Below are 18413 nucleotides of genomic sequence, written 5' to 3'. Positions count from 1 at the left end.
AATGTTTGGTTATGACTGTTGGACTCAGTGACCTTAGGGGTCTTTTCCAAAATAAACTATTCCATTATCTTCTAGTCTATAATACTCTTTTAATAATTTATGTTCTCTTTATAATGTAATCTAAATGTTAAATCATGTTATATTTTATGAAAAAAAAATATTTTTATGTTTTTTGATCTTAGGTAACAGATCCACTCAGCCATCCCTGGTCCCAAACGCATAGATACATATGCACACACACACACAGGGCAGCAGTGATGTCTGCCTGTGTCCTGGCAGAAGTTGAGGTGGAGGGAACCCTCTTCAAATCTCCTTTTGAGTCCCTAGAGTGGGGTGCATTTCCATTTTCCTGGCCTGTCACCCCACTGTGCCCCAAATACAGGCCTTTTTATGGCTGCAATATCCCCCTTCCCATTCCCATCTCCTTCCCTTCCTGTCCCCCTCTCTCAGACCCTGCAGCTGTGACCGGGCAGTGAAAGGTGCTGTGGTCTGTGTGGACTGGCCAACAAATACACACAGGGACTGCTTGGCCCCTTGGGTTTGTCTTTTGAAATAAGTAGGGAGACAATAATAAAATAAGAAATTTGCACAGAATATTTATTTTGATAAACATTGTGTACTCCAAACAACTACGTGTTATTTCAGTTGTAAGCCACAATCTTTTGGAAACGACGTCCCAAGAGCTCTTGTCATCATAAACCTGACAGTCAATGCACCACCACGGTCTGTGGACATAGAGAGCTTTCAAGTGCAAAGCAGATTATCAGAAAAGACACATTGCCAACCTCCTTAACAAACTGGACAATGCTCAACTCCAGTAAAAATGCTTCATATGTCTGCAATTTAGTTGTCTTAGTGCCATTGTAATAAATTAATAGAAAATATATCTTTTTTTTTTTCATTGGAAAGTCTATAAGAAAATGTACAAACATCTAACTCCGAAAAAGGACCAGCTGTTTCGGCGACAGGTAAAACAAGCAACTGAACAGAGGCAATAAAACCCAAACATCCGAACAAACAAAGAGACAAACAAACAAAATGCAACCAAAGAAAACCCCACTCCACCAATGGCAACTGTGCAGGCAAACATGGAAACATCTGCAGTAATAAAACCTTACAGAGAGGGTCACTGCAGCTGGTGCAGGGGATGAGAACTGGGGAATTCACTGGTCGAGTTCATTTCAGCTTCTAGAACAGGCAGAGACTGAGCAGGAGTCACTTGGCACAGAGCTCTTGTGACTGGGATGGCACCAGGCTCCATTCTGTCTCCAGAGGACACAAGGATGTCACCTCTCACCAGGAGCCCTGGGCATTTCCCTGCACACAGCCAGGATGCTCTGCTGGCTGTGTGATTGATTCCCTGCAGGAATTCACAGCACAGGACCCTCCCCAGCTCCAAAACAGGCCCCACCTGCCAGGCTCAGCATCACAGCACAAGCTGCTGAAGTTTTCTCTCTTAATAAGGTGAGATCTATTAGGAAAGGAAAAGAAAATGCTTTTCCCTAGAGCCAAGTCTTATGCTTTCACCCTGAGAAGTCCCAAAACAGCAAAATCAGAAGCTACACTTCAGCACAAAGGAAACATGCTCCTGGAAGCTGAACAAAGCAGTCCAGGGGACAGACCCACCTGGTGGGATGCTCCTAGGTGCTTGCACTCTTAGAGGAAAGGGGAAATGGCTGTGGCCAGTGGAGCACTGCAGAGGGCAACCCCAGCAATGGGGCTTGTACAAAGCAAATCCCACTCCAGGCATATCCCAAGCCTGGCTTTCCTGCCCACCATCTACTAAGTGCTCAGAAAGGAAATATTCCTGCTTTGGTCCATCTCCTGGAAGCAAGTGTGTTCCACCAAAACTGCTGCAATCAACAGCACTGGCTCAGGGCAGGGAAAAGGTTTAGATAACCCAAAATGACAGGCCCAGGGGAATTCCTGTTAGTCTCTTCCCTTGACTTCATGGATCTGGCACTGCTGTGGCCATCATGGGACATCAGATAAACATTCTGGATGATCACAGTTGAAACACCAGTGAGACTGACTCTTTCATAGAATAATTTGCAAAATCCCCAAACTATCATAAGAATTTTCAGGAATAAACAACCCAGCTCATTTGCCTTTTACAAATGTTGCCCATTCACTCTGCAAACAGCACAAATGCCTAAGGAACATTCATTACCAGGCTCTTGTTGGGAAGCTGGGAAGGAACACTTGGCTCTTTTTTCTTTTTTTTTCCTTGTTAAATACAATACACATGACATTCAGTGAATGCAAAACATTTTTGTAGTAAGACTGAAAAGAACATTTCCAGTTTCAAAACCCAGAAGAGGCTTGAGTGGAATGTAACCTACAGTATATTTAAATTTTGTTCATGCTTGCTTTAACAATCAGAGCAACTTATCTAAACCAGTATCTGCACAGCCTTTGGAATGACAAACAAAATCCTTGCTTTTTAGTCTAATTTCAACGTAGCATTTTTGATACTGTGGGGAAAAAGAAAAACCTAATTAATAAACAAAGTAGCCCTCAGCAATTGGAATAATTTATGTGGCAGTAGGGACAGGGAGAGATAAAGTGGGGAAATAAACCCAAGTCTTACTGGCAAGATTGACATTCTTTAAAAGCTTGTCATGATGTCTTTCACACTTCCCCCTGCCCTCAGATTTCTAAGAACAGCCACAGCCTCCAGAAACGCCTGTGTGGTATTTTGGGGCAACTGACAGAAATATCACTGAACACCAGAAATGCTTTCAGTGTTTTACCATATAATGTTAACATCCCAGCTTCAAGAGATGCCCCTGTAAAGTCCTGATCCACTCTGATCTGCAATCATTACCCAGGTCTTTGTTTGAAGCAGGGGGAAAGGAGGTACAAGACATCCAACTAGTGCATTGGGATTCCCACTTTAATTCTTCAGTCACCTGGAAAGATCTCATCCAGGTCTCATGTAACCCTTACAGGAGGACCAGGACATAATATCTTAAGCCTGAAGACAAGATCAGAAAGCAGCACACAGCAGGCTGATCCTGTTCCCTCTGATGTCCTGGGAAAGGTGAGGGCAGCTCACCCTATTTGATGCTGAATAAGATGAATCCCAGTATTCCTGGTCAAAAATTGGAAGGTTTGAACTGCATTAGCTGGCAGCCATAAACTGATCCTGGATGTTGTTGTACAGAGGGAAAGGCTGAATGGGAAAGGCTGAGAAAATACATGTGCTAATTGACATTGCTCTCCTTCTAGCCTGCAGCTGTTTGTTGAAGGAAAATTTCATATTTGCACAGCCACTATTAAAACACCTTGACCCATAGGAAAAACGCAGTTTTCCGAGGAAGCAGGAATAGGTGGTTCCATCAGTCTCTCCTGGCATGTTTTGTCCACTCCTTCTGTCATTTCTTCCCCAGCTATGTGCCGTGGGCTGCATGTACAACACACACCCCAAAAGAGCTTGATCCAACCTCACAGAAGCTTATGGGGAAGTGCTTGCTGTCCAGTTCCACTTCCCAGCATCCAGGAAATCACTCAAACCCGATTGCCAACCAGTCTTTGAACTGGCATCCCATGTCTACGCGAGCAGCTAGTTGCACTACGGAAAAGGAAAAGTCAACTTAGAGGATGGTGGTAGCAACAACCCTTGATGGTCTTCAGAGAGGATGGTGGAAGAAACAATCCTTGATGGTCTTCAGACCAAGAGCTCCCCTTCAAGAGGCAGCAGCAGGATCAGTCTGTGCCAGGAGCAGGGCCTGCAGGAACAGCCCAGGCCTCGCTCAGTGTCCCCTGAGCCAGCCTGGCCTGGCCAGCCCCGAGCACACGCCGGTCACACATGTGGCTCTTCTGTCACGTGTGGCCACTCTACTACTTACAGTGAGATTTCTTTTTCAACAGCAACAACAACAACAAAATGCTACGCTGGCGATGCAGGCGGGCGAGGCCTGCGCAGAGCGGTCAGTAGTCCGTCCGTCTGTCCGTCCATCCGTCCGTCCCACGGGGCGGTGCTGGCGGCCAGCAGGTACAGCAAGGTGTCCTCACAACTTCATTTTCTTCACCACAGGAATGGGCAGCGCTTGGTAGATTTTAGCTGAGTCCTCGCTGGTGGCCAGCCTCACCCAGACGGGGCGGAAGCCACCTTTGAAGCCCACAAAAGCCATTTTTTCTGCAAATCAGAGCAAATACATTTGGAGTGTGCCAGAAATCCACCTGTGTGCATGACCACACCTCATGGCTGGAGGGCTGCAGGTGCACAAGAGCCATGTGTGTGACACACACATGCACAGATGGAATCATCCCTAAAGCTCCTAGAGCTGATTGCAGCAATGTGCATGTGGAGCTGTATTCTAATGCAATATGTGATGCTCTGAAATCAATATGCTTTGTGCCATCAAGTCAGAATGTTTCAAGAGAAAGCCAGCTAAAAACAAGTTCAGACAAGCAAAAAATCCTGGTTTGGGGCATTTAGTGGGTGAAAAAGCTCAATATTTCTATTATTAAAAGGTCTTTTTATCAAAACTCAATCTGGAAAATGAAATCACATAAATTATTTACTTCCAAGAAAAACTGCTAGTGTGTTTTTTCTATTTACAGTTTTAAATGGAGCATGTTAACCAAAGCTGCAGTGGATGCAACCTTTCTGAATAAATAAATTACTGGTTCCAGGATGTTTGAGCACATGCTGATAGAAACAAGCTAGGCAAAGTTTAGAAGCAGAAAAACGGTCCCTTTACTGGAATAATGGGAGGTTAGAAATGAGTTTTTAAAAACTGGTTACCTTTTAACCTAAAACCTTCTCCTGCTCCAAGTTTCTCCAGTACTTTAGTCCACGGTCCTCTTGAAATGAATCTTCCTTTAGATGTCACCAGCACTATGGAGCTGAAGGGAACAAAGATGTTTGTAAATGGATGAAAAGTCAGAATACCTTCCTCACTTGTTTGTCCTGAGCACTGGTAACTCCTGCCGCTGTGTGGCTTCAGTTTTAATGCTTCTCAATGCTTTCCAACAGTTTGGTCATAGATTATTTTTCCAGTCATGCAAAACCCATTAGAAAGCAGACAAAAGTAATTTTTTAAATTTTATTTTTAAACATGGTTTTCTAGGATGATTTAAATGTTTCCAACCTGCAGTTCCATCCTGCTTTGCTTAGAGAAACCCATCTTCTCCCTGGGATGCCCTTAGCAAGTCTCAAGCAATTTCTTGTTCTTTCATTAGCAGATTAAACCTGAATAAATTCACTTCCATGAGACTTTTGTTGACCTTACTTTTTTGTTCCTTTTAGCATGCTTCTCTTTAAAAAATTGTGTTAATATTATTACTACTATTCCTGATCAGGAACAGGACTTAGCCAGGATTGAGATTTTTGTAAAGCAGGATGATGGCCTCTCTGAAAAGACTACACGTTTTTTATATGTAAAAAGGAAGAAATTACCATGCTTCTTTGAAGTAACTATGTGATGTGATTTTTGAAACCTCTAGAATTATTTAAGACAGTAGAAACACATTTGCCTGCACCTGCATGGCACTCTGCTCAAGCTTCCCTCAAGTCTCTGGAGTAAATGCCAGAACAATATCCTGTCAATCTGCCCACAGCTATTTCAGATCATTTGTCAACAAAGCACTCATATTTTTATTAAATCAGATTTCCAAACAGATTTAATAACAAATATCTTCACTTCCCACGAGCACTCCACAAGCTAATGTGGGAACAATCCCTTTGGTTAATGGGGTTTCTGATGTGGTTCCAATTCTCCCTCCAGCAAAAGAAGCTATTGTCCTCCAAGATGCAGGAACATCTCTTGGCTACTTATCACTTATTTCCAAAACTCTTCATTTCTGGCTGCCCATACTTAAAATACAAAATAATCCAGCCTTTAGGCCTGGGCAGGGAATGTGCAAAGGGAAATGTATTTTATTAGTGGAATTATCTGCAATTTGAGAAAGCATACATGCAGTAAAAAAATACAAGCTGTGTGCATGTGTATGGATCAGTGCTTTGTGAATTTAATTCTGCAATTTGTCTATAACCCACAACATAAATGTAGCTCTGCAGTTTATTAATCACATGCAGCCCTGCACATTATCTGGGGCTCAATCAGTGCCTGAATCAAAGAGTGCATCCTGCTGCTGCCTGCATGCCCTGCACACATTTGGGCTCTTTTGGAGCCATCAGGCACAAAACTACGCTGGGTGTATTGCTCTGCTGTTGGGTGATAAAATCCAACATGTGCCCATGTTGGGTGATAAAGTCCAAGAAAAAGATGAGTGTTATGCAGCATTCTTGTACATTGCACCTTAGTGAGAACAGATTATTTACTCACTGATCTTTGATGTTGTTGACATAATTCTCTATCTGTGCTGGGATTCCTTGTAGAATGGAGTTTTTGAATGTCACTCGATCAACAACTTTTCCATGGTGTCCATCAATCACTACCAGCTGGATTCCCTCTTCAGTGAGGAAAAACCTGACACCATCAACCTGGGCAGGGGGAAAAACATCCTTCATTTCACAGTAACACAATTGCAAACAACCACCTGTGAGAAGCACTGATAGTCTTGAGTCACAGGGCTGCTGTTTGCCTCAAAGGGCAGAATTCCAGCTCTCTGAGATCCTGCTATCCTGCCTATCAGGAGAAGATACACCCCTTTTTTATTTCCCCCAAAATACAAAGCAGAAATTACTCGAATTTAACTCTCCATGGTAACTTTGTAAGCAAGTTTTCCATGAAGATAAAGCAAATGGTGTAGAATTGCATCCCATTAAGTTCATTGAGAGGATTTGCTCACCTCAATGTATGCAAAGTCATCCCTCAGGTGGAAGTACTGTTTCTTGTAAGTTTCTATTTTCACTTCAATTAGGTGGTCCTTGGTCTTCTGTTCACAATAAAAAAAAACAAAAAAAAAACAAAAAAAAAAAAAAAAAAAAAAAAAAAACACAAAACAACAGATTTTCTAGTGAGAATGTCCATTACCTGAATGTTGCATTTTAATTGAAAAGATTTCAAACCCTGCAATTCAATCAACAAGGAAGCTACATAATAAGCACTGACCTGCCAAATTAAATTGCTAATGAAACTGGGCACAATGGTAACCTCTCTGCTCATTCTGTCACCAGTTAAGCTGTTTCACTGAATGGCAGAGTGATTCTTACTTTGCAGAACTGACACATAATTCTCCAAGGCTTTTCTGTGTATTCCTGTTTCAAGAGCAATGAGTGAAAAAACCCAAATAACAGATAAATACCTCACTTCCTCCTCCAGAACCAGACTGGATACTGGAGACTGTGTTATGCATGATATAAATGAGAATAATTCAGCTTTACTGTTCAGTCCCCTGTGTGTCACTGCTGTCCTTACAGCCTGGAGGAGCTGGAGGCTCCAAAATCACATTCACTGGACCAACCTGTCTTCCAGCTCATCAGTTTTCACCCTGTGCTTTCAAGAACAGCACATCACATCAGAGCCCCAAAAGAACATGCATAGAGCTTGCAATGGCTCTCCACATACTGCAAGAATCTGTTTCATATTATTTCACCTGCCTGAAATATTCCAGAAAATCAGGCACGGCATATGCCGACCCTGGCACAAAGTTTTACTAAATCTGTGGGCTCAATATATGCCAGATTTACATGAGCAGTGATTATGTGATAAGAAATCAGCTGTTTTACCAGTTGTGCACTGGAGAGCTTCTTTGGCATTGGCACTTCCACTATTGGTGTCTCAATGTACTTGGGGTAGGCTGTGGCCTCACAGTCACTGACACCAGCTGTCTTTGGGATCACAGCTTTGATTCTTATTCTCTCACAGCCCTTTACAGAGCAGAAAGCAAACTTCTCCTTCTCATTTTGAGCTTTGAGTTTCAGAAACAGTAACCTGTAGGCAGGAAAAAAAAAAACAAACAGCATCTTTCAAACATTTTGTGCAAAAACATATTGTTTTGGTGGACTCTTTTCTGTGGTTTGCAATAACTTTCATTGCAGCCGCGTCCCTGTGTTTTATAGTGCCCAACATCTCACATGCAAAAAAAAGCGAACTCATCCCAGAAATGAGGAACTCATGGAAAGTAAAACAAAGAAATCAGATGGCACCTGAACACCTTCTGAGCTCTATTCTATAGTGACACACATATATAGAAATACATGTTTTGTATTTTAGGTCTTTCTTTCTTTCCCATTATTTTAATCCTTTAAAATAACAGGCTTTGCACTTAGTTCCTGAGCATCCCTGTCATGGTGTTTATAAACAGTTGTTGTTCAAAACAATAAGGGCTGTGCATGTCTTCAGTTAAGTTTTGTGGTCAGCACTTTGCTTTTTTCCTTTTTTTTTTTTCCTATTCTAATTTGTATTCACTTGGAAAAGCATTTCCCAGAGTAATTGGCAGTGCAGCAGAGGCTGTGAGTGACTGGCAGGCCTGGGAGCCCCAGGAAAATTAAACACTGGTCACATCCCCAGAAATCCTTCCTGGTTTGGTTCAATCCCCACTAATGGCATCAGGCAAACAGCTCCCAGCTCCAGCAGCATTCCCAAAGCAGCAATGTCCAAACCAGCCAGGCCTGCTGTCTTACCCAGTGTCCTCATCCCAGTAGTAGTACCCCTTGGTAGGGTATCTGTGCTCCAGTTTCTCCATTTGGGAGGTTCTGTAGAAGGTCCCAGTTTTGTATGTTTTCTTCAAGAGACGGTTGTGGATGTCTGAGAGAATGGAAAATGTTGTCCCTTTAGGATAGCAAAACCCTACTTGGATCCAGTCATTCCTAAAAATAGCAAAGACCCACATTGTAACAAGTTATAACATAACTATTATTTTCATGGGCATGCTAGAAGCCAAACTAAATAATTTACAATAAGTTTTTTTCCTGTCCAGTTAAAATTTTCATGGTTTAGAATGGATTAATGCAAAACAAATTAGACATAACAACAATGTGTTAGTTAAGTAATGTAGGGCAGTTCTGCTCCTGCCTTCTACACCTGTGACTTCCATGCACCAGGAATGAATTAGCTCTGAACCTCCAAAAATGAACTGAGTTATCTTACAGAGCTTCCTGGGGGAGGAAACAGGAACCTGAGATGGCTCATGAAAAGATGAACTGAATGGACTTCCAGGAACAGGCATGTTCCTTCTGGAAGAGCTCATGAGGTGATGACCTCACCCATTAGAAATGTGCAGTTACACGATTGTGCTGGAATGCTGGGACTCAGTTCACTCACTTGTTGAAGTTGATGAGCCATATGGCCAGCTCTTCAGGGGCTGTCTTGTCCCAGTGGATGGTGTAGCCTTTCCTCAGAGTTACAACTGGCTGATACTGCTGGTAATGAGTGCTTTTGCTCAAAGCCCCTTCCAAGTAGAGTGGGTGATTGTGGTAGTCATTTTTTATTATTTTCATTTTCAGGTTGGCTGGCTTGTAGGCTTGGATGTATATCTGGATGGGGAAAAAAAAAAACAAAACAACCAAACAAAAAAAGAGATCACCAAGAGTTTAATGAACTACAGTGAAAGGTTCAGATACTCAATAGATGTGAGCTGGAGCATGTCCTGTGTGCTGGGCAGGAACCTGTGGGCTGTGCACTTATGTTCAATTTCTTAGGCTTCCCTTTCAACAAAGCAAACTGTTTTCAGGAAAAAAAAATAAGACTCATTTCCTCCTCCACTGAGATGTGCCAGAGGCTGCAACAGGGCTGAGATATTCCACAGCACCCTGCAACCCTCAGCAGCAGGACAGTATCTGCCTCAGACATCTGACTTGTGCTGAACAAGGATCCTTCTGTCTGGCTTTCAGAAGCCTGAAACCCAGCTCAGTGGTTAGAAATTGGCTGTAGGGGCACTGCACACAAAAAAACCCCAACTGTTGCAAAACACAAGACAAAACCAGGCCCTCTCAGCAGAGGAAAGTGAGGGCTCTCATGGCAGCAGCACTCAGGGCTCCTGTGGTGGGAAGAATGGTTTGGTGGTCACACACAGGATGAAAGACCATGAAAGCTGAAGTCTAATTTCGACTCATCAGCACATTTCCCATAACACTGTGGGCAACACTTCCTTCCATAAATCAGGGAAAAATAACCAGCTGACAGCCCATGGATTTATGAATATTAATCTGTGAATGCCCACGGAGCTCTCAGGAGGCTTCAGGCAGAAGTTGTTGGGGCTGTCAGCAGCCAAGACCAAGGTTTCAGAAAATACACCACAGTATTTCCCATGTTCAAAGCCACCTGTGCAGACATGCTGATAAACAAACACTGAGCACTCTGAAGAAAGTCCATTTCTACAGGTCAAGCTTTAAAGTGCCAACAAAATTTTGAACAAACCAAAGTGACAATGACATTGCAAGGTGAGCAGCCTTACCTGTGCAAAGTGCCCACTGCAGATGGAGCCTCTCCAGTCGGGCACATCAATGCAGTCAGGGTGCTTGATTAACCAGTTATCCTCTTTGATCAGGTATGAGCCTGGGTATTCTGACACAGAACCATCCACATCATGAAAAACTGATGTTTTGTCACCATCCATATCCAGATCATTGAACCACGGGCCAGGTTCTCCAAAGAAGACTCTTGAGGTAATCTAAACAAAACAGTGGAACAAATTTACATCTCCAGAAAGGAATTCATCACTTAGAGTACAAGAAAAGGATGCCCTTGGTCCCTACTGGCTCAATTTACCCATTTTCTGACTTAAAAGGTGTGTTTGACTTGTTAGGCAGAGCAGACACACATTTCCCTGCTGACCATGGGGGAAAGGCTAAACAAAAATCACAATTTCAGCCTCACCACTGGGAAGGTTTATTTGAAAATTCTAGACAAAGGTTCAGGGGCAATTTCGCGAGAGCCACTTCACTCATTGTTTGCTAACACAGCTTCAAAGTTCCAAGCCATGTGAAGTCATACCAATGTGGGAAACAGTCAGCCCTGGGAAATGGCTGCTCAGGCAACTTCTGACCGATATTTTTATCCAGCATAAATAAATGTCATGTCACCAGCCTGCCTTGTGCAATGTGAGAGTGACCAACCAACACTTTTAGGGGAATTTTGCCTTTCCCATCATATTTGGCACTGGTCAGCACTTTTCTTGACCTGTGAGCAAGCCTGCTAATTTTTTGAAAATTAGGCAACACAAATCATTTCAGCCCAACCACTTTATTTATTTATTTGTTTGTAATGTTTGGCAGCTGGATTTAACAGCTGCTAAAGGTGAACCTCAGTGAAACAGTTAGCATGTATTTGTGCAGGCAAATACAAAAATAACTCAAAAGAACAGGCCCCAGGATGGGCTCAGACCAGCACCCAGAGGTTCATACTGTAATTCAAAATTGGCAAACTCCTTTTGGCTGGACTCTGCTCTCATTTATGTCTGCAGAACTGGAGTCTGGAATTACCCTAGTGTGCAGGGCTGCAGAATTATCCTGCATCAGCTCAGTTTCACTGGCTGTTCCCCAAAATCAGTATTTTGTGCTTCTAGGTCAGTCAGGCTTTTCAGAACAGACTTCCTTCTGTTGCTTTAATATTATACCACTGTTGAAAATAAAGGGGGGCTGATTCTTCAGTTTCTGAGCCGTACAGAAATGGAAATTATTTTCACTTCACTGTTGCTATGAGGTTTTTTTTTAAACAATCCCTGCATCTGTTTTGCTGCAAACCTGATGGATACATTTGGATCTTCTTGTTATTGCACCCGTCACATTTAATTGTTGTTAAACTTCTGGCAAAGACAATGGGCAAGATTTTCTGCTTTTTGCTCACAGCTCTATCTCCAAGGCAGGGAGTGCTGTCTGGGAGGGTGTCAGGACCCAGGACATTCCTCTGGCTATCCAGGACAGCCAAGACACCTGCCAGGGGGCTCAGAAGCCCTGGCACAGAGCCCAAAACACCTGGGGGTTTGATTATGACCCATGGAGCAAATTACCAACCTTACATGAAGATCAGCAAGCCACAACAGTTTAGGTAGATTATTAATGAAGTTATCATGGGGTGGAAAAGTAGATTTTAGGGTTTCTGGTACGGGGGTTCAGGAGGAAAGATGGAGGGAACTTGGTGTGTCCAGCCTTTCTCCTTCTCCTTCTTGGCCTCCATCTTCTGCTGTGATGTTGGCACTTACAGATTGGTTTAGAGTAGAAGCTCACTGTCTAACATAGGTGATAGGTATTGGAAAGTAATTACAAACATTGTATATGTAGTTTTTAGTATAAAGACATAACACCGCCCCGGGGGCAGGCAGAGTGCCTGGAACTGTCCTGCTGGATGGACCTCGGCAGGGCAGGAGAAAATTCTTTATAGATAAGATACAACAAACAACCTCAAGACTGAGAAATTAGGAGCTCTGACTCCTTCTTCAAGCGCCGGGCTGGGAAAAGAGACTTTTAACAATCTCAGGGTCATTCTGACAAGCTAAGGGTCCCGACAGGAGGGGACTCACGGGCACATCCTCGAAGCGGATGGCGGTGACGTTGTTGTTGGGGCAGCTCTGCCAGGCGTTGTTGAGGCGGAAGGCGAGCGCGCTCGTGTGCCGCCCGTCCAGCGCCGCGAACTTGCGGAACGTGCAGTTCTGGACGTTGATGGGCCCGTCGTAGAACTGGATCCCTCGGATGGGGAAATCCCTGGAATGCATTCAGAGAGACTTGGTCATGGCACGTTAGCATCAGGAGATGTGTTCTAGACACGCACAGTCCCACAGAACTTCCAATTCTTGCAGGCCGTAGGATGACTCCTAAGTTCCTGCTTTGGAAGAGAAGGGATTTCCCTTCTTTTCAGCTCTCTTATCCTTGCAAGTTCAGCTCAAGTTCTCTCGTGTTGAACGGATCATCTTTATTTAGCCTGCACTTCTCCAGGGAAGGAAGTAACAGCAATGCCAAAGGACTGAGCTAAAGATGAATAAATTCATGTTTGCCATCAGAAATGAGTTCTGCAGCACTGAAACCTGAAACTCAGCAGAGCTGTGCAGACTCCTTGGGCTGAGTAATGGTGGGGCTAAAAGAAGTCCCACCACATCTTTCAAAGGGATTTGGAAAGAAGCATTGCAAATCAACTGCAATAAAAGAAACGTTTTTGAAAACAAGGAAAGGTCCTACAATCTATAGAGCTAAGAAGAGTTAACGGGGCAGATTAATTAATCTTTACCAGCCTTTTCTGATATCAGCTGCAAGGTAAAGAAGACAGCATTTTCATACCAATTAAATGAACCAGATGCTTAAGATCTTTAAGAGATAAGACATTTCAAATTTCACTTATGATAAATAAATTTGATCCCTTCCTCATATGATCCCTTAGAGAATTCCTGCCTGCTCCAGTGCATTTGCTCTGAGTTTCTGCATACAACATCCAAGATGAGATATGTCCACATATGTGTAAAGGATATTAGGAGAGTCATAGCAGAATGGATTTTCATTATTGGAATAGTTTATAATAAGTCTCCAGCATCACTGCTGACAGCAAAATTGAGGCCTGCAATATGGCAGAAAAGCATCAGTTGAGCTGTTTGCTCACTGTGCTCAGTAACAGCACTGAGCACACACATGAGCACATGCAAGCCTAGGAAGGGGCTTCTATGAACCTTCCTGGCAGCTGATGGAGCTCAGCTCACTGCTCAGCACTGCTGATCACACGTCCAGAGGTGCCCTGCTAGCACAGAGTACTCTTGCTGTCCTCTCAAATCCCCTTGCAAAGGAAGGAAAGAGGAGCTTGATCTGTCTTGGCAGCCTGCAAGGATGTACCTGCCAGCAGCAGCTGCACAGTGAGGATCCTGGGATTGGGAAACATGAAATTAAATCCTTTCTGTGTAATGGTTATTAAACTGAGCAGCGCTGGGGAAACCACACTGGGCTGGATTTGTGAGTGAGTGCTTTGATGTGCTGAGCGGAACTTACGGGCCGATGGGCAGGGTCCTGCCCCGGTGATCCAGGCCCCCAGGCCCCCAGATCTCATTGTCCATGGTCTCCGTGCCCAGGTTTCCACTCTCACCCACAAACAGGCTGTTCTTGATCTCCTGCTTGGAGCCGTCGTCGTGAGGGAAGGTGCCACCGCTGGGAAGAAAGGGCTGGAAGTGAAAGGGCTGATGACAGCCAGCCCCAGCCCTGTGCCCTGCCACACATCCCTGTCAACCATCCCTGTCACCCATCGCTGCCACCCAGCCCTGCCACACATCCCTGCCACACATCCCTGCCTGCTGCCACACAACCCTGCCACGCAGCCCTGTGCCCAGCCCTGTGCCCAGCCCTGCCACCCTTACCTCGCCAAGGTCAGCCCAATGCCATTGTCAGCAAACCTGCCAAGAGAAGAGAGATGCTTCAGAAGAGATTTGCGGTCGCTTTGGTTTGTCATGTCAAACTACAACAGGTAAACTGGTGGGGAATAGCAGGGATTAATTACTGTACAGTGCTCAGGGAGACTTGGGTTTTTCCAGACTTGTTCCCATTCCAGTTTTAGATGTTTCTCTCTTGGCACATCCTGCAGAATTTGCAGATCACGTGAAGCAGCAGACACACACCTGACTGCTCCAGCTGGGGTTAAGATGGTGATTACTAGCCATAGTTTACTTGCCTGATAAAACTTTATCCCTTTGTCTAATGAGCACACGCTTTTCTCTGGTAGATAAAACAATCATGCTTATCTCCAACTCCAACCAGCTTTTATTATTTAATGGTGCTTTGCCTTACACACTATGTTCCCCTCTCTTCATGTTTCACAAACTGCTTCCATAAAAGAGCTTTGCAAGGTGATAAAAAAAGAGCAGTTTGGCTTCTCTTTGCTTAACAGGAATACAGAGATCAGAGCTTCCTTATTAAAAATAATAACAAAAAAATTAGAATATCTTTCTATTTCGCTGAAATTTCAGCATAAGATAAATCACAGATGTTGGTCCTTGACTGCTGCTTAGAGAAATGCCACTATGACCTGATAGTTCAAGTCAGTCTTGATGGTATCTTCACACCAGCATCACCTCCCACGTCTGTCACTGATGCTGGCAGTGGCTGGGAGCAGATCCCCTCACTGTGCTGCTGTCTGTAGGTGGCAGCCCTTCCCACCCTATGGCCTCCTTGCTTCCCTGCAGGCCACATTAACGCTGGCCCTGTTAATGGGACACATAAATTGGATTCTAGCCATAGAAAAGGAAATGGCTCTGGCTATAAAGACAATTACAGTTTGATGGCTGCTTCCTCCAATTCACACATGCTCAGAGATTTGCTGCTGGAAACTCATAAAGCTTGGTGTTTTAGCACCCTGGCAAAGGATATTCAGCAATGCAAATGTCCCAGTGACCCGAGTGGGATCTGTGAGGACAACACTTGCTGGCTCTGGAGCTGGTGGATTCTTGTGGCTCATAAGAAACACAAACTGCACTGCTCAATATGACATTTATGAGTGTTCTGCTACAGCCCCATTCTCACCAGGTCTCTGCTGCCAGCTTATCCCACTGGCTGCTTTAGGAGGTTTGGGTCACTCCAAGGTAAGGCAGCTCTGTCTGGGAATTGGACACCAGATATCAGCGTGGCAGCCATTCCCACCAGGGTTATCACAATACCCCTCCTAAAGGGGCTTTTTCCTTCTTCTCCTCTTTGCTAGGATTGATATCAGGAGCCTGGCTCAGAAACAGAAACTGCAGCAGATCATCTGTTTTCAAGTGCAAAACAAATATCAGCTCTGGCCAGGGCAGGAAATGGCCTTCAAAGAGCACAACACACACTTGCCCAGACTCTCCCTTGCTGCTGGGATGCATAGTTTTATGTCTGCTCCATCAGTACCTGCTTATTCAGCATTACACTGAACCACATAAAACTGATCTGTGACCAGCCTGAGCCAGGAAAGGTGGTGCATTTCACTGTTTTCTTTTCAAAGCACTTCATCTTTAATATTTTTAAAAAATTAGGTTTTATTTTTAGTTATTTACGTCTGTATTGTGACGATTTATTGCTGGTCAGCATCACAAAGAGAAACAACCTGAGGCATCCTCAGCTCAGACAAAGCAGGTTTTGTTTGTGTAAAATAATGCCTGTGGTGGCTTAACATTTCATCTTCATTTCAATCCTGGCCATATGAAAGGTGCAAAGCGATATAAATAGTCTGAACCACAGCTATGCTCGCCATAAACACCAGGCTGAACTCTGAGAGTTGAAATAAGGCAAAACTCACTGGCAGTTGTCCAGCCACACATCTCCACCTCGCAGCCAGGCCCCGTGATCCTGATTCTTGTAGGCAATAAAGCCCTCAATTATTGCAGGTTCCCTGGGCTTCAGAGGATCAGCATCCTTGTGGGGGCTGTACCTGCAAGCAGAGGGAGAGAGGAAAGGTTGGTTGGAGAGGGAAGGTGGCCTTGCTGCCTGAACATCTGCTTTATGGTAACTCAGGAACAGCTTAGGGACCACTCTCCATCCACGTAGCGTCTGCTCAAGCTGTGGTGGCCAGGCCCAGCTGCCAAGGGAAGGAAGGTCCAGGCAAGGCAGTTGTAAAGACCTGCTCCAAGGTTCCTTTCACCATTCCGGTGTTGTATTGCTGATATATTGCTGAAAGCATGGAAAGTTTATTATTGCTCCCAAAAGTTCCAGATATATTTATTTTTAATCTCTTACAGCTATCCTTTAGCATGTTCCTGTTATTTAGATAAATATCCTTTTGTTTTCCCTTTTGAGCATTCTTATCTTCTAACTCTGGCTATACTGTGGCCATGAGTACCACTGCCAAATTTTTCTTGCTGTGGAAAGGAATTTGAAAATCTTGGAGAGGGGCTGAGAATATGTCCTTCACTACTCCCACTACACAGGACACACGTACAAGATTTAGTGACCCTGAAGTTCTCAGTATGATGAAATATTGGCCTGATTTGGTGAAAAAAAAAGCAGAAAGAAGCAGAAACTGCAGCAATGTGTGCCCTCAGCTGCTCCCTGACAGCCACTGCTTGGGCCACAGGATCTGAGCAAGGTGATGCTGAGCTTGGCTGTCATTTCCCCTGTCCTGAGGCTTCTTTCTGCTGTTGGAGGAGCATCCTCCATCACACTGCACAGCTTAAAAAACCTGACAGATGAGTATCCAACTCAGTGCCAGCAAAGGATGGTCCAGAGATTAAAATTCATTCCTCACCATGGAAAGCGAGGCCAAGCTGTCAAATTGCTAACAGATATTCAATAGCACTTTGCTTTGCTTAATAAGCCATCATATCAATCTAAAACTGAGCATCAGGCTGATAGGGTTCCAATAAATGAATATTGCTTTGGCAGCTTCATCACTGTGAATTTACTTTCAGAGACAGATTTAGTATCAGCTCTTGTGAATTCCCCAGGCATTGTTAAGTACACATATTTTGAGATGGATTCCAATTTCATTCACATCCATGATAACTACAGGGTCCAGAATTTGACTTGGACATTTAATACTGTTGCTGAATGCAGAATAATCTCTCCAATTCTGTCACTGTCCAGCCTAGCTCACAGTTTGCTCCAGCCAGCCCAACTTCAGTCATTTATTCAGTTCAGTCTTGTCACGTGAAAGGTGGAAAATGGAATAAATAATCTGAGCTGCAGTTTGTGCTGCTGGGTAATCCCCGAGCACAACCATGAGTGCATTATGAATTGTTTGCCTTCCAAGGGCCATTCCTGCCCTTGTATGGCAGGGGAGAAATTGCCTTTTCTAACCACTAACTGTGCCTGTGGCAGCAGGCAGCTCCCCAAGGCACGTGTTCAGCTGCTTGGAAAAGCAGCATCAGGCTCCCAAGAGCAGGCTGCTCTTAAATTATTTTTTTAGCAGCTACTTTTACCATTGAATTAATCACTTCAATTAACTGAGCATTTAAATAATGTAAATAACATTTCCTTTTGAACATCTTTTAGCATCAGCTGCTAGCCAGGGTGATGTGGATAACTGATATCTGAGCTCCTGGCTGAGCTCTCCTGGGAAGGAAGATGGATCCCACCCCAGTAATGCTTACTACAGTAGTCTGGGTAACCCACACCCCAGAGATGAGAAGGAGATAGAGTTGTCATTCTCTCCTGTTGAGCAGAGGCTTTCAGCAGGTTTCTATTCCTTACATGGTTTCTCCTGTCAAGAAATGCAGTTGTGGGGGAATGTAAGTTAGGGTGCAACTGGAGGCAATTGGTCTGTAAGGAAAGAAACTATGAAATTTGAGAATATTTAGTCCTTTTACATGTCTGGGGGTTGGTAACTAGGAGCCAAACTTAACCTCTGATGAGATATAAGGATGCAAGTGCAGCCCTTTCATCAGCCTCCTCTGGGGCCAGCTCTGGGGAGAGAGTGGGTTCTCAGAAGCCACCAGACCACACTAGGTCTGCTGATATGATCCAGTCTACAGAGAGGTTTCCATTATTTCTAAATTACTCCATTAGACCACAGAGAGGCTGTGCACAGCAGCAGAAATGGAGAATAGCTCTGTGTATTTAACTGTGATTGTTACTGCAGTGTCAGATTTGGAACTAGACTGAAATCTGAAATCAAAGCATGGCATAAGCA

The 18413-nt window shown here is 44.1% G+C and overlaps 1 protein-coding gene across 1 annotated transcript in view; it reads right to left on the bottom strand.

Moving 5' to 3' along the window:
- Positions 1 to 571: 571 nt before the first annotated feature.
- The window catches only part of CEMIP (cell migration inducing hyaluronidase 1), a 101768-nt gene continuing 83926 nt past the window's right edge, over positions 572 to 18413 (bottom strand). Inside the window, exons 18-29 of the mRNA XM_059482223.1 lie at positions 16086 to 16217; positions 14185 to 14220; positions 13823 to 13978; positions 12376 to 12556; positions 10312 to 10527; positions 9180 to 9391; positions 8540 to 8725; positions 7643 to 7847; positions 6763 to 6849; positions 6297 to 6454; positions 4754 to 4854; positions 572 to 4141 (exon numbers count right to left, since the gene is read on the bottom strand). Coding sequence (XP_059338206.1) covers positions 4014 to 4141; positions 4754 to 4854; positions 6297 to 6454; positions 6763 to 6849; positions 7643 to 7847; positions 8540 to 8725; positions 9180 to 9391; positions 10312 to 10527; positions 12376 to 12556; positions 13823 to 13978; positions 14185 to 14220; positions 16086 to 16217 — 1798 coding nt within the window. The 3' untranslated portion in view covers positions 572 to 4013. The remainder of the gene's footprint in view (positions 4142 to 4753; positions 4855 to 6296; positions 6455 to 6762; positions 6850 to 7642; positions 7848 to 8539; positions 8726 to 9179; positions 9392 to 10311; positions 10528 to 12375; positions 12557 to 13822; positions 13979 to 14184; positions 14221 to 16085; positions 16218 to 18413) is intronic.

This window comes from Ammospiza nelsoni, chromosome 14 (assembly GCF_027579445.1).
Source record: "Ammospiza nelsoni isolate bAmmNel1 chromosome 14, bAmmNel1.pri, whole genome shotgun sequence".
In the NCBI taxonomy this organism is placed as follows: domain Eukaryota; kingdom Metazoa; phylum Chordata; class Aves; order Passeriformes; family Passerellidae; genus Ammospiza; species Ammospiza nelsoni.
Note: the sequence above shows the minus strand (reverse complement) of the source record. Positions and strands in the feature narration are given on the sequence as shown.